Below are 12,428 nucleotides of genomic sequence, written 5' to 3'. Positions count from 1 at the left end.
AAAAAAAAAAAAAAAAAAAAAAAAAAAAAAAGAAAGAAAGAAAAAGAAGTGGATCTACCTATTTCAAATTAAGCAAAAATCCCTCACAGGTGTGCCCTCCATCTGTCCATTTTAGTTAATCTCAGATGTAGTCAAGTGTCTGACAATAAAAATTGGCATTACACTTTGTAATTAATTAATTATTCACTTGAGCAGGTGATTTAAATGAAATCTTTACTGTGTGAATGAGCATAATAATTCACAATAAATATTGTTGCTACAATTAATTATAAATTATAAATTCCTGGCATAGGATTTGGTACATGGCGCATCGTGATTCCTGGATACATATTTGTTGTTGCAGTGAGTGAGGATGATGATGGCAATGATGATGACTTACTTCTTGGATTTCTTATTGGCTTTCTTAATTAGTTCTTCTGTACCATTAATATGACATGGCAGAACACAGAGGAACAGAGAGGCAACATGTGCGCAAGCAAACTGGAAATGATTCAGACTTGTAGCTATACCAAGTCCTATCCATGGTTGGAATAATGCCTTCTAAGCACTGATGGGTTTTGGACATATAACTTAATTTTACAGAAGAAGCACTGAGCTGTATCATTGTCTTGAATTTCAGTTAGAGTACATTTATTATTGTAATTTAAATATTAATATTCAGATAGGCTCTCACTTATGTACTCCAGACTGGTCTCAAACTCACTGTGTAGCTAAATATCATCTTGAACTTCTGAATGTCCTGCCTCCATCTCCTGAGTGCCATCACCAATTAGTTTTATGTGATACTGGAAATCACCAAGGCTTTATGCCATCATCAACCAATTAAGCTACATCCCCAGCCCATCATTCATTCACTATCCCTGGAGTTGATATGTATAATTACAGGTCTTGGAGCAATGCGTGTTATACAGAAAGCATTCAGTAAACGTTGGCAAATGTTTTGCTGTAGGCTGTCCACTTCTTCCCCTTCTTCAACAACTATGTAGTAAGAGCCTGTGGTTGCCTTTCTATGTTAGAGTTGGAGGGTACCAGGTAAACTAGATTGAGTGCACCTTGGTCATCACAGAGATAAAGTTGATTGCTAGGTAACTGAGAACATAGTTTATGTGATAAAGAGCAAACTTCTGTCAGGCAGTGGTAGCGCATGCCTTTAATCCCAGCAGTTGGGTGGCAGAGGCAGGCAGATTTCTGAGTTCAAGTCTAGCTTGGTCTACAGAGTAAGTTCCAGGACAGCTAGGGATACACAGAGAAACCCTGTCTCAAAAAACAAAACAAAACAAAACAAAACAAGACAAAAAAAAGCAAACTTCTAAGTTGGTGTTATTAAACATCTGTCATTTTTGGTAGAAGGGGTGCATGCATTATAAAGCATACATACATACAGTTAACATTTTAATGCCCACTTTGAGTTCACGTTTGCTTGTGTGGTTAAACAGGAGCAGTTGGACACCATGGAGACAACTTAGTAGAGAAGATCATTTCAGTGCTTCCACAGCTTCCAGGCCACACCAACGACGTGATGGTCAACATGGCAGAGCTCACTGCTGTCCAGGCTGTGGAGGAAAACCAGAATGTGATTGCACCAGGCTGCCTCGCACCATCCAAGTAAGATATGTGGCTTCCTTTTGTTTTTCTCTCATTCTTCTTCCTCTTCCCTTCTTCTTCCTTCTTACCCAAGACTATCTCTGTAGAAAAGAAATGAACTTGTAATTCCAGCACTTGGGAGATGAAGGCAGAGGAATGAGGAGTTCACAATCATTATTGGCTAGTTAGCCAGTTCAAGGCCATCCTGGGCTACATGAGATCCTATTTTTAAAAGAAGAAAGAATGAATGAATGAGACACTTCTCCAGTAGAAAAATTCATAATGGATAATATTTAGGAAAAATACCACCTTTAAATATATAGATAATTATATCTACTAAACATAGTAGGCTGATGAGGATGGCATTGTGTAGGACTGCCATCATATGTAACAAGCTTTTAGCAGTACCAGAGAAGTGGTTCTGTTTATGAATCTCCATTTGATAGATAGTTTTATAGGAATTAAGTCTGGGAATTCCAGTTTCTCTTTACACTGGCTTTCTCAGATGACTAAATGCAGCCCACACAGCTATGAGTCAGTATTTATATTTATTACAATTCATTATTATATTTAATTTATATTTTATATTTAAAAAATATGCTTTGGGCATCACTGGGTGATGTTTTTGTTTCTAGGTATATTTTTTCACACACTTGAAGAAATCAAAGACCATATGTACTTTAAGTTATATAGCATTTCAAAAACAAAAAGAACTTTTTTCTAGACATGACAATATTAACATGTCATATCTTTTCAACTTTGCCTTTCATCCACAATTCTTAGGAGAATTATTATCATGTTTTTACATTTATGTATGTATGTATGTATGTATGTATGTATGTATATATGTATGAGTGAGTGTTTTGCCTGAATGATGTGTACCATGCCTCCTGATGCCATGACATAGTAAGAGAGACATCTTTGCAGGCACCAGTGCCATCAGCTCTCTTAACGTTTCCCATTTTCCATTGTGTTAAGCTCATCCCTAAGTTTAGTCATTTTAAGTTTTACAGTAAATCAATGAGGGAGATTTCCTCATTTTTCAGGTACAGTAATTGGAGTAACAAGCCAGTAAATTACATAGATTTGGAGCTGGAAAACTGACCAGTATGCCTGATTTCAGAGCCACTGTTTTCCCTTCTGTGCTGCCCATACAGGGCCGAGAGAAGAGCTCAGTTCTTGACCAGATTTGGGGACTCAATAAGACACAAAAATAAAGCCACTTCGTTATTTATTCCAAAGAGTCCTGTTTGTCCATGGTAATGTTTATAGAAGAACTGAAAAATTATTGTCATATTTCAGTAAAAGAGGGGGTTGTTGTTAAAGGTGTTTAACAGCTAAGCAAATCAATGGAAGAATGTTGATTAAAGTTTTGAAAGTACAAATAATTGGAGTCTAGGGAGCAAAAGCTCAGGAGAAGCCTCTAAAAGCTATGGCACCAGAGAGACTGGGTTTTAACTGCTTCCTTCCTGTCTTTTCATTATTCTGCTTAGGCTTTAGATTCCAGAAAACGGTGGGATGGGTCTGTCTTGGCATTTGTCTCCCATTTGCCCAGTGTGGGTTGGGAGCTGTTCATACGAAGAACTAGGCTGAGATCATGTGGGATGGCAGGGAGGTTGTTCTCTATACACAACTGGAGTTTGTACTTAAAAGAAGAGACAAGACAGGAGATGCCCTTTCTTCATAGAACACAGTTAAGAGAGGACTTGTATGTAGGGTCTGAACACTTCACCTATGTTAACTGGTTTAATAACTCTCAAATCTGTGAGGTAGAGTCCATCATCCCCCATTCTAATCCCAACTGACTTTGTCCTGTGCCTTCAGGTATCATGTGCAGTTGGAGTGGTGAAGGTCTGGCTCTAAGTCAGTGCTTACAGTTGCCCCATGCTTCTTTTGTAGGGCCTTGAAGTAATTAGAAAAGGGCAAGTAAGCTCCTGAGAAAAGGCTGCAAAATGAGAGGAGCTGAGTCGATTAGAGTACATGAAAACATGCGAACCCTTAGACATGTGGCAGGACAGATATGGGGATGAAAGCAGCCTCAGATCCATAACGATTGTGGCCAGCGTCGTTAGTCTCCACTCTCTAACATTCATTCTACATCCGGCTTAGTTCAGGGCTTTAATTGGGCCTGTCCTGAAATGCCTTTTCCCTCACTAGAGATCAACTTAAGAAATGGGTAAGAAGAAATGTCCTCCTGCTTAGGTAGGTCTTCATTTTCTAAAAGCGGCTCAAGTTAAACCTTGGCTTCTTTTCTATCACTCTCTCCTAACTCCCAGGACTGCTCAAACTGCTGCAGCAGGGAGGTTAGTGACCAGGACTGTTGTAAGGAAGAGCAGTCCTCGGATCTCCACACGACTGAGTCTCACATTATGTGGTAAAATGTATTTCTTCTTCTTTAAACTAGATTGAATCACTGTCTTCAGGCACTTTGACACACTTTCTGTACCTTATTATTTCATCTATAAAATGAGGATGTTGCTCTAAATGTATTCCATGCCTCCTCTTACATTTTAAACAAAGTCATTCTACTCAGTCTCTGCTGTGGCTTAGCTCTACCTCTGAACACGCATTTAGGCTGTGTCTGTTTACATGGGCTTTGCCTTCACTGGCATCCTTTTCTTCTCATTACACTATAGAAATGAATTTAAGTGCTTCCAAAGATGGCATCATTACCCCAAATGTCAAAGAGGTTGTCTAGAGGGGTCTGAGTAAAGCAGAACACTCGCTTACTTAATATGTGCACGCTGTAGCTATCTTCAGATGCACCAGAAGAGGGCATCAGACCCCATTACAGATGGTTGTGAGCCACCATGTGGCTGCTGGGAATTGAACTCAGGACCTCTGGAAGAGCAGTCAGTGCTGAGCCATCTCTCCAGCCAGCACAAAGTAGAACCCTTTAGTGAGGGCAGGGCTGGGGAAAAGATGACAGTGGAAGTGCATTGCAAAGATACACACAGAGATGCACACTGAGAACATTATAAGCAATAACTGGGAGAAAAATGGGAGCTTTGTTTCAACTGCTTGGACAAGTGAAGAAGTTATATTGAGTGATTTGTCCACAAAGGAGGGACTGAAGTAAGCCACAGTTTTCCTAGCACACACCATATGTCCATCATAGTAGCAATAGCCACTGCTCCCTCTGACAGCTCTCCAGAAGCTTCTCAATGGAAGGAGAGTGAGGATGAAATGCAGAACAGATGGGCACTTGGCAACAAACATGCCTGCAATGGAACAGTGTTTAGAAATCAAGTTTCTAAGTATGACATGAGCCTTTATAATAAAAATTTATTGGTAATATAATTTTTATAATAGGCTGTTTGCAATTACAGCCATTGAAGTTCCTGCTAATGCAAATGAGAAATCGAGAACATACATTACAGCATGGCCTTGCTGTCCCTGTCCATCCTTCCCTGGATTATGTGAAATATTTTTGGCAAGAAGGAGGCAGAATCCTGTTTTTATTGAAGTGGGTTTCTGATCTTGGCTCCAAACCCTGCTCTTTCTAATCTCTTAGTCTTTTAGCATCTTCAGCAACCTTTTCTCTGGTTTTCCAGCTCCATGCACTCCACCTGGTTCTGGCCCAGGGCTGCTGAGTGTTCTGGTACAGTGCCCATCCCTCCTGTTCTCCCTTTTGTGCCTGTTCTTGACAGTGAAAGCCAAGGACCTGCAGTGGATTCCAGACTGCGAGCTACCTGGCTTTATAGATCCTCTCTTTCTGGCCTCCTCACTGCCCCTTTCCAGCTGCACCGGCTTTCTTACTGTTGTTTGCATAGGCTATGGAATGTCCTGCCTCAAGTCCTTTGCTTCTATGATCTCTGCTCCTAAACCCTTCTTTTCTCATATATGTACCTCAAGATTTCTTCATTTCCAGCCAGTCCTTTGCTGTCTGGCTTTGCATTTTGTATCTGCTCTCTTACTTGTATTTTTCTTCTTCAGCACTTCTCTTTCTATTATAGTTGTCTGTTTCTCTACTAGATAGATAGATAGATAGATAGATAGATAGATAGATAGATAGATAGATAGATAATTCTCTGATAGAGAGGTCCAGTAGTAGAGGTATTTGTCAGTTTTTTTCACACTATGACCTGTTACCTGGTATAGTAGCTGGAACTTGAGATATTGAGTGAAAAATCAAATGAGTGAATGCATGTATGCATGCATGCATGAATGAGTAGTGGTGGATGCTGCATTTACACATCCAGAGCAGGATCTGGGGATAGGGTGAGCTATGGACTTAGAGAAGGTCAAGCCAAACAAAATGAACATTTGAAACATACTTTATGTTAACAAGATATTGTAAAAAGGAGGGTCAGAGCGACAGGAAAAAAGATGGCAAAGATGCTTGCTACCAAGCCTGACCACCCAATAGATCCCGTATGGTCGAGGTGAAGAGTGGGTTTCTGCAAGCTTAAATGTCCTCTGACCTCCACATAAGTGCCGTAGCACATGTGTGTGCACACTCCCACCCAGAATAAATAAAAACAAGGCAGATAGTCTAAAAAATAAAAGTAAATTAAACCACTAACAGTGCTTACTGTGATCATCAAGAATCAGGTACTGTGCATAATTGCATACATAATACTTTCCTGTAACTGACAGCACAGTATCATCTAGCATCAACACATCTGTATGAATGATGCTTTGGGTAAAAATGTTACTTTATAGGGACACTATCCTGAATGTGGTTCATGGTTGACTGAAATCTTACTGTATGTTGTGTCTCTACACCCATGTCTCTGTGTGATTTCTTTCCAAGCCCCTGACTGAGACTGTTTGGTTATTTACATGCTGAGGGTTGACCTAATGCATGATGCATTCCAGGACTCGACCACTGAGCTATGCCCCAGCTCTGGACTGCTGCATTCATGCATGTATGTTGCTTGGTTGGCTTTTTTTGTTGTTTGTTTGCTTTTAATAAGCATTCTTCCTCCAAATGTATTTTATTGTCTGTGTCTCTTTGAAAGAAAAACAAAGCAAACCAAAAACAAACCCAGCATTCCCTGTCACAGTTTTGTTTTAAGATGCATTGTCACAATTTATTCAAAAGCAACTCTACAAGGTCAGAATTAGTCTTTTGTTTATTTACTTTTGTAATAGTCGAGATAAAAAAGATTCTCTGGGCTCAGCTACAGCTATAGAAAGCAGAAATTATGAATAATTTATGGATTGTTCTCTGAAAATTAAAGAATAAAAGTGCCTAGTATAAAGTATTGAAATGATTGAAAATAACAGCGCTATTATAAGCTGTTTTGTGATGGAGAACTATGTTTAACATTCATACTTTTCAGAATTCTGTCTGAATTACACATTAAGCAGAGAGTGCCTGCAGGTAGATGCTCTTGTGTGTAATTGCTGGAATACTGTGTCTTTGACATAGGAATACACTTTCTTCCCCCTACATTTCTTCCACGTTGAAGAATTGAAATGTCTCTGTTGTGAGAAGACTGAGCTCCAGGTCTTTGTAGCTTTGGGATTCATAGTTTCAATGGAAACCATGGCTCATTTAAACAGAGTCAGGAGCCCTCTGAAGATAGCTACAGTGGAAAAGGAGGAATGGAAAGGCTTACTGCATGTGAAAGACAAGTGATTGCTGGTCCTAATGGGCTGTGTTTACAGCCAAGTAGGCATCAGCTCTGAAAAGCTGCCTCTTGGGAACTTAAGCAGCTGCAGGCTGTATTGGGCTCTGTCTACATCTTCTGCTTTAGAGACCAGGGTTGTTCAGACTGTCAGGTTGTCCTACAGCTGTTGCCATTCCTGCTAGTGGGCGGTTGCCTGTATTTGACAGTTATAGAGTTAATTTATAAAAAAAACGGGTGTGTGAGAAAGATACATTGTAGGTGCCTTCAGAGGCCAAAGGATTGTGCTGGTTCCTCTGGAGCTGGAGGTACTGGTGATTTCTGGATGAGCAACAAATGCTCTTAACCAGAGTACCATCTCTCCAGCCCTGATGCATATGTCTCTGTGTATGTGTGTGTGTATTATATATATAGTATGTATACATATATACATATACACATACACATATGTATACACACTACACACACACGCAAACATATATATGTTTAAATTTTTTTTGAGAGTACAAATGAGAGTGGACACAGATTTTTTAAAATGATCCTTTCAAGTGCTGAGCCCTGTATGAGAGAGGGGTTGGGTTTGTTGCTATAAGTGTTGGTTTTTTGTTTGACTTTGGTTGTCTGTTTTTCTCTCTGTTCAGTGGTTTTTTTGATCAAATCTTTATGACTTGTAAGGGTCTGCTCTCATTATTTTGTTTTTATGTTTTTGAGACAGGGTATCTCTATGTAGCCCTGGCTGTCTTGGAACTTGCTATACAGACCGGGCTGGCCTTGAACTCAGACTCACAGAGAGCCTTCCACCTCTGCCTCCAGAAGGCTGGGGTTTATGATCCACTAGGCCTGGCTTGACCAAGGTCTTTTTGATTTGTCATCATGATAGTTTTCTTCTCTGTGAAGAAAATAGATGGGTTGATTTTTAAGGAATGGTCTAAAATTCCAAGTGCCCATAGTAGGCACTCAGAATACATAGTAGGCACTCAAAAATGTGTTAACTAATATGAATAAATGTGAATAAAGCCCAAAATAAGAGCATTCAATAGGAAGAAATGAAAACTCATTCTCGTATAAGACAATGTGATTGAACTTACAGAGCCGGAAGCACATTTATTCTGTTCTGCAGTTAGTGCTAAGTTTGAATCCAATATCCTGTAAGCTCTCAGTGGCTTCCCTCTGTCCTTTGGGTAAACACCTAACTTTGGGGTTTTGAGAAAATTTGTAGATCTGCTCTATTCTTCCTCTTTCAGCCTTCTCGTCATCTTCCCCTACCTTCCTTCCCTCATGCTCATTCTTTGGATGGCAGCTGTGCTTAGTGTCCTTCAGGTTCCCAGCCCTTGGGCTTTCTACTTGTTGGACTTCGAATAAGCTGCTTCTTTTTTTGTGCCTCCTTTGTAACTGTTTCTGGTAAATACTACCCTCTATTTTCTATCTTAGTTCGGACTGGATGATCTGTTTGTATTAGGACAGGGTCTCACTGTGTAGAACAGGTGGGCATGGAATTCTCAGCAACTTGCCTGCCTCTGACTCCGGAGTTAAAGGCAGATGGCCTCTTCATACTAGATGATTTCATAATTGCTAGTTTATTATTCTCTGACCAGGTGCTTGTGAGAGAAACGTTATACCCAACCTCTTCACTTGTGTATGCTATCAAACCATACTGCAGAGCCCAGAAGGTGTTGGTGGCAGAATATAATTGTCCCATGGTTCCAGGATGGTGACATTCAGTTAAAGCTAGAGTATTTCTGTTCTTAATGTTCTATTGCTACCTGTGTTCCAAAATTTACTAAGACGATTTCCTATTAGTGACAAGTATTATAATGTAAAATAGGAAGAGGGATTTGTAACAGGGTCACATTTGCTAGAGTGTCCATAAGGAACACCATTTATTTGAATTGAGAACATTCTATTGTAAGTTCTTGATAAATAGTAAAGCAGCCCTAGTGATGGTGTCCTAGCTATTCCTTGGTACTTCTGAGTCTGAGCTAAGGGGATGGCAAATCAAGACCTACCTGGGCTACTAAATGAATTCAAGGCTACCCTGGCAGCTTAGTGAGACCCTGTCTCAAAATAAAAAGTCGTAAGAGGGCTAGGGATAGCTCAGTGACAGAGGCACTGCACATTCTAAGTGCTGGTTCAACAGTGAAGATGTGAGCACACCAGTCTGTTGTTAAAGACCCTCCAGTTGCCCATAAAAGAAGACAGCAGTCTCTGACTCACTAGGCCTGAAATGGCTTGATATTTGCAGGGGTGGAGGGGCTGTCATAGGGGCTTGATTGGCTGCAGCCATACTTCCTTCATTTTCTCATGGGTCTGTTGCCCAAGTTACTCCAGCTCAATCTACTCTAATCCCAGTGTTCAGCTACTTCCCTTCTGCTTGTCAGTCCCTCAGCTTGACCTTGATTCCACATTAGACTAGTGTTTGCTCTTCCAGAGCTGCTGTCTGTGTCACCTGAAGGAACATGCTCCATTCTGGCTTCTCTTTTAGATATGGCTCCAGAGACTGGAGTTGCTTGATGAACATTCAGCTGCAGGAAGTGCTGTTACTTTGAAAGAACAATGAAGGCCAGACTGGTTTCCAGGTTTATCTGATTCAGCCTCCTGTAATGTAATTCTTTCACTTTTTTGGAGATCAAGGTTAATAGATATGCTTCTCATAGCTGAATTGTTGAAAAATTGCAGTCAAGAGGAAAGTTAACCACAAAAGTCTGAGTAATTTATTTAGGTCCTCAAGCTCACACTGATGGAAGTCATTATTCCTCAAAGTAACAAACTATGACTCAGCTTGCTCTATTTAAGACAAGTTCAAATGTTTGTTGGGTTTATCACTGCTGTTTTTGTTATGGAGTTTCTGTTGGAATACCAAGACTGGTGATACAGATCCTGTGAGTAAGCTTAGCTTCCCTGCATACCTACCATGAAGAAACTATTTCCCGGAGGTTTACTCATAAGATGACAGTGTGCATTCATGGTTCAACATCAGCCTCCTAATTACATGCCTTCCACTTGATTGAAGTAGTACTGTGAGTCAGCACTCAAGCACCTTTAAAAAATTAACGCTGCTGTCTTTGCATTTTATTTGGTGGTGAATATTTCCTGTTTATTTCTAGTAGACTGAATCTGACATTTCATACTTGCCAAACCAAGGCAACTTCTAAAATTCCATTAAGAGCTGAGTAATTATGATAAATAAAGATCCAGGAGTGAGTGGAAAGGACCGTGTCTTCCTGTAACCAGGCTCTGGAAAGACTTGAAGACAGGATCTGTGGCAGGCTCTAATTGTTAGCTTGTAGTCTTAAAATGTCGTCATTTGTCAAAATAGTTTTAGTTTTAGGGATACAAGAGAGCTAATTAAGAAAAAGAACAGGGGGCTGGTGAGATGGCTCAGTGGTTAAGAGCACTGACTGTTTTTCCAGAGGTCCTGAGTTCAATTCTCAGCAACCACATGGTGGCTCACAACCATCTGTAATGGGATCTGATGCCCTCTTCTGGTGTGCCTGAACACAGCTACAGTGCACCCATAAATACAGTAAACAAATCTTGAAGAAAAAAAAAAAAAGAAAAAGAACAGGAGCTGGAGAGATGACTCAGCTGTTAAGAGCACTGACTAATCTTCCAGATGTCCTAGTTCAATTCCCAGCAGCTACATGGTGGCTCACAACCATCTATAATGGGATTCTATGTCCTCCTCTGGTGTGTCTGAAGACAGTGACAGTGTACTCACATACATAAATTGAATAAATAAATCTTTAAAAAAAAGAAGAAGAACAGGCATTTGTGTGTATTTGGTATTTTATATAGTTACTGACAGTTTAGAAGCTCATTACATTTCATAGCAACACAAGTTTTCATAAGACAAATATACTATTATTTTATCATACACTTCAAAGAATGAATTGTCACAAAATTGTCTTCCAGTAACTGCACTAAGTTAAAACGTATGTCTAGAAAAGAGGAGATGGCAGGAAAGTGCTTAATTCATAGTTACAACTTTCTGAATGTGTTCTTGTTAATTCTTTCTGTTATTGTCACTAGGTTTGTGAAAAGAAAAATGGTTTTAATAAAAGAACCAACAGTATGGTGTATTCATGTACTGGTTGATGTACTTTGGAAAGTAAATCAAATCTGCACATGTGAAGCTGGAGGACCAAACATGGTGGGGAGTCAGGACTCAGGTGCCCACATCCTGGGTCCTAATGATGACTGCAAGGAGAACAGTGTGGTATTATTTAAAACAAAACAAAACAAAAACAAAACAACACAGGATCCCGAAAGTATGATCTTCTTCATATGCTTATGTAGTAATAGGAAGAAGGGGGGTGGAGAGGAGCTGAATTAAGTTGTCCTTCAAGCCAGAGATCTATTAGCCAACAGCCAGGTAGCACAGCACAATGATGGCAGTCTGTGGGTAGCGGGTAGGGCCTGGTCACCTGGAGGGCCTGTGCCTTGCAAACTCTTAGGTCTACTTGAGTCTTCATTCATGTATTCCATCCTGTATAAGGCCCGTGTGTCAGTTTAAAGGGAGAATAGTGGATAGTAAGGAAATCAAGGATTTGAAAAGAATACAGCATAAACTATTGGAAATAATCTGCATTCTGCCTAGCGGACTCTCTTTGATAGTTTGCTCACTGGGTTTAGAAGTTTGTTACCTGAACATGATCCCCAGCTTCACCATTTTCAGACTGAGCATACTTCAGTTAGGCAGTTGTCTTTTCTGTGGCTCTTTAGATTGAGTTAGTGACTATGACATAGTTCTTGAGGTAAAGACCAAAGAAATATGTCTTAATAAATTCTGAAGTGTGTTCAAAATAGGATGTGGTGATATTATTTGAAAATATATTTTAAAACTATGTCTTATTTATGTTTCAAAAATCCTTAAATTAAAAAAGATTTTTAGAATGGTGTGTGTGAAGTACAAACCACAAACCATAAGAAACTCAAGAAGAAGGAAGCCCAAAATGAGGATACTTCACTCCTTCTTAAAAGGGGGAACAAAAAACCCATGGAAGGAGTTGTAGAGGCTAACTTTGGAGCAGAGACTAAAGGAAGGACAATTCAGAGACTGCTCCAACAGGGAATCCTACCCATATTCAGTCATCAAATCTAGACACTATTGTGGATGCCAGCAAGTGCTAGATGACAGGAGCCTGAGAGAGCTGTCTCCTGAGTGGCTCTGACAGTACACGACTAATACAGAAGTAGAGGATCACAGCTATCCATTGAACTGAGTACAGGGTCCCCAATGAAGGAGCTAGAGAAAGGACCCAAGGAGCT

General features: G+C 40.0%; 1 protein-coding gene across 2 annotated transcripts in view; it reads left to right on the top strand.

Moving 5' to 3' along the window:
- The window catches only part of Scfd2 (sec1 family domain containing 2), a 314,253-nt gene that overhangs the window by 7,745 nt on the left and 294,080 nt on the right, over positions 1-12,428 (top strand). For both annotated transcript variants that reach the window (XM_031342730.1, XM_031342731.1), the window contains exon 2: positions 1,437-1,605. In XM_031342730.1, coding sequence (XP_031198590.1) covers positions 1,437-1,605 — 169 coding nt within the window. The remainder of the gene's footprint in view (positions 1-1,436; positions 1,606-12,428) is intronic.

The sequence above is a fragment of the Mastomys coucha genome, unplaced genomic scaffold, assembly GCF_008632895.1.
Source record: "Mastomys coucha isolate ucsf_1 unplaced genomic scaffold, UCSF_Mcou_1 pScaffold22, whole genome shotgun sequence".
In the NCBI taxonomy this organism is placed as follows: domain Eukaryota; kingdom Metazoa; phylum Chordata; class Mammalia; order Rodentia; family Muridae; genus Mastomys; species Mastomys coucha.
This window is presented reverse-complemented; position numbering and strand designations above follow the sequence as displayed.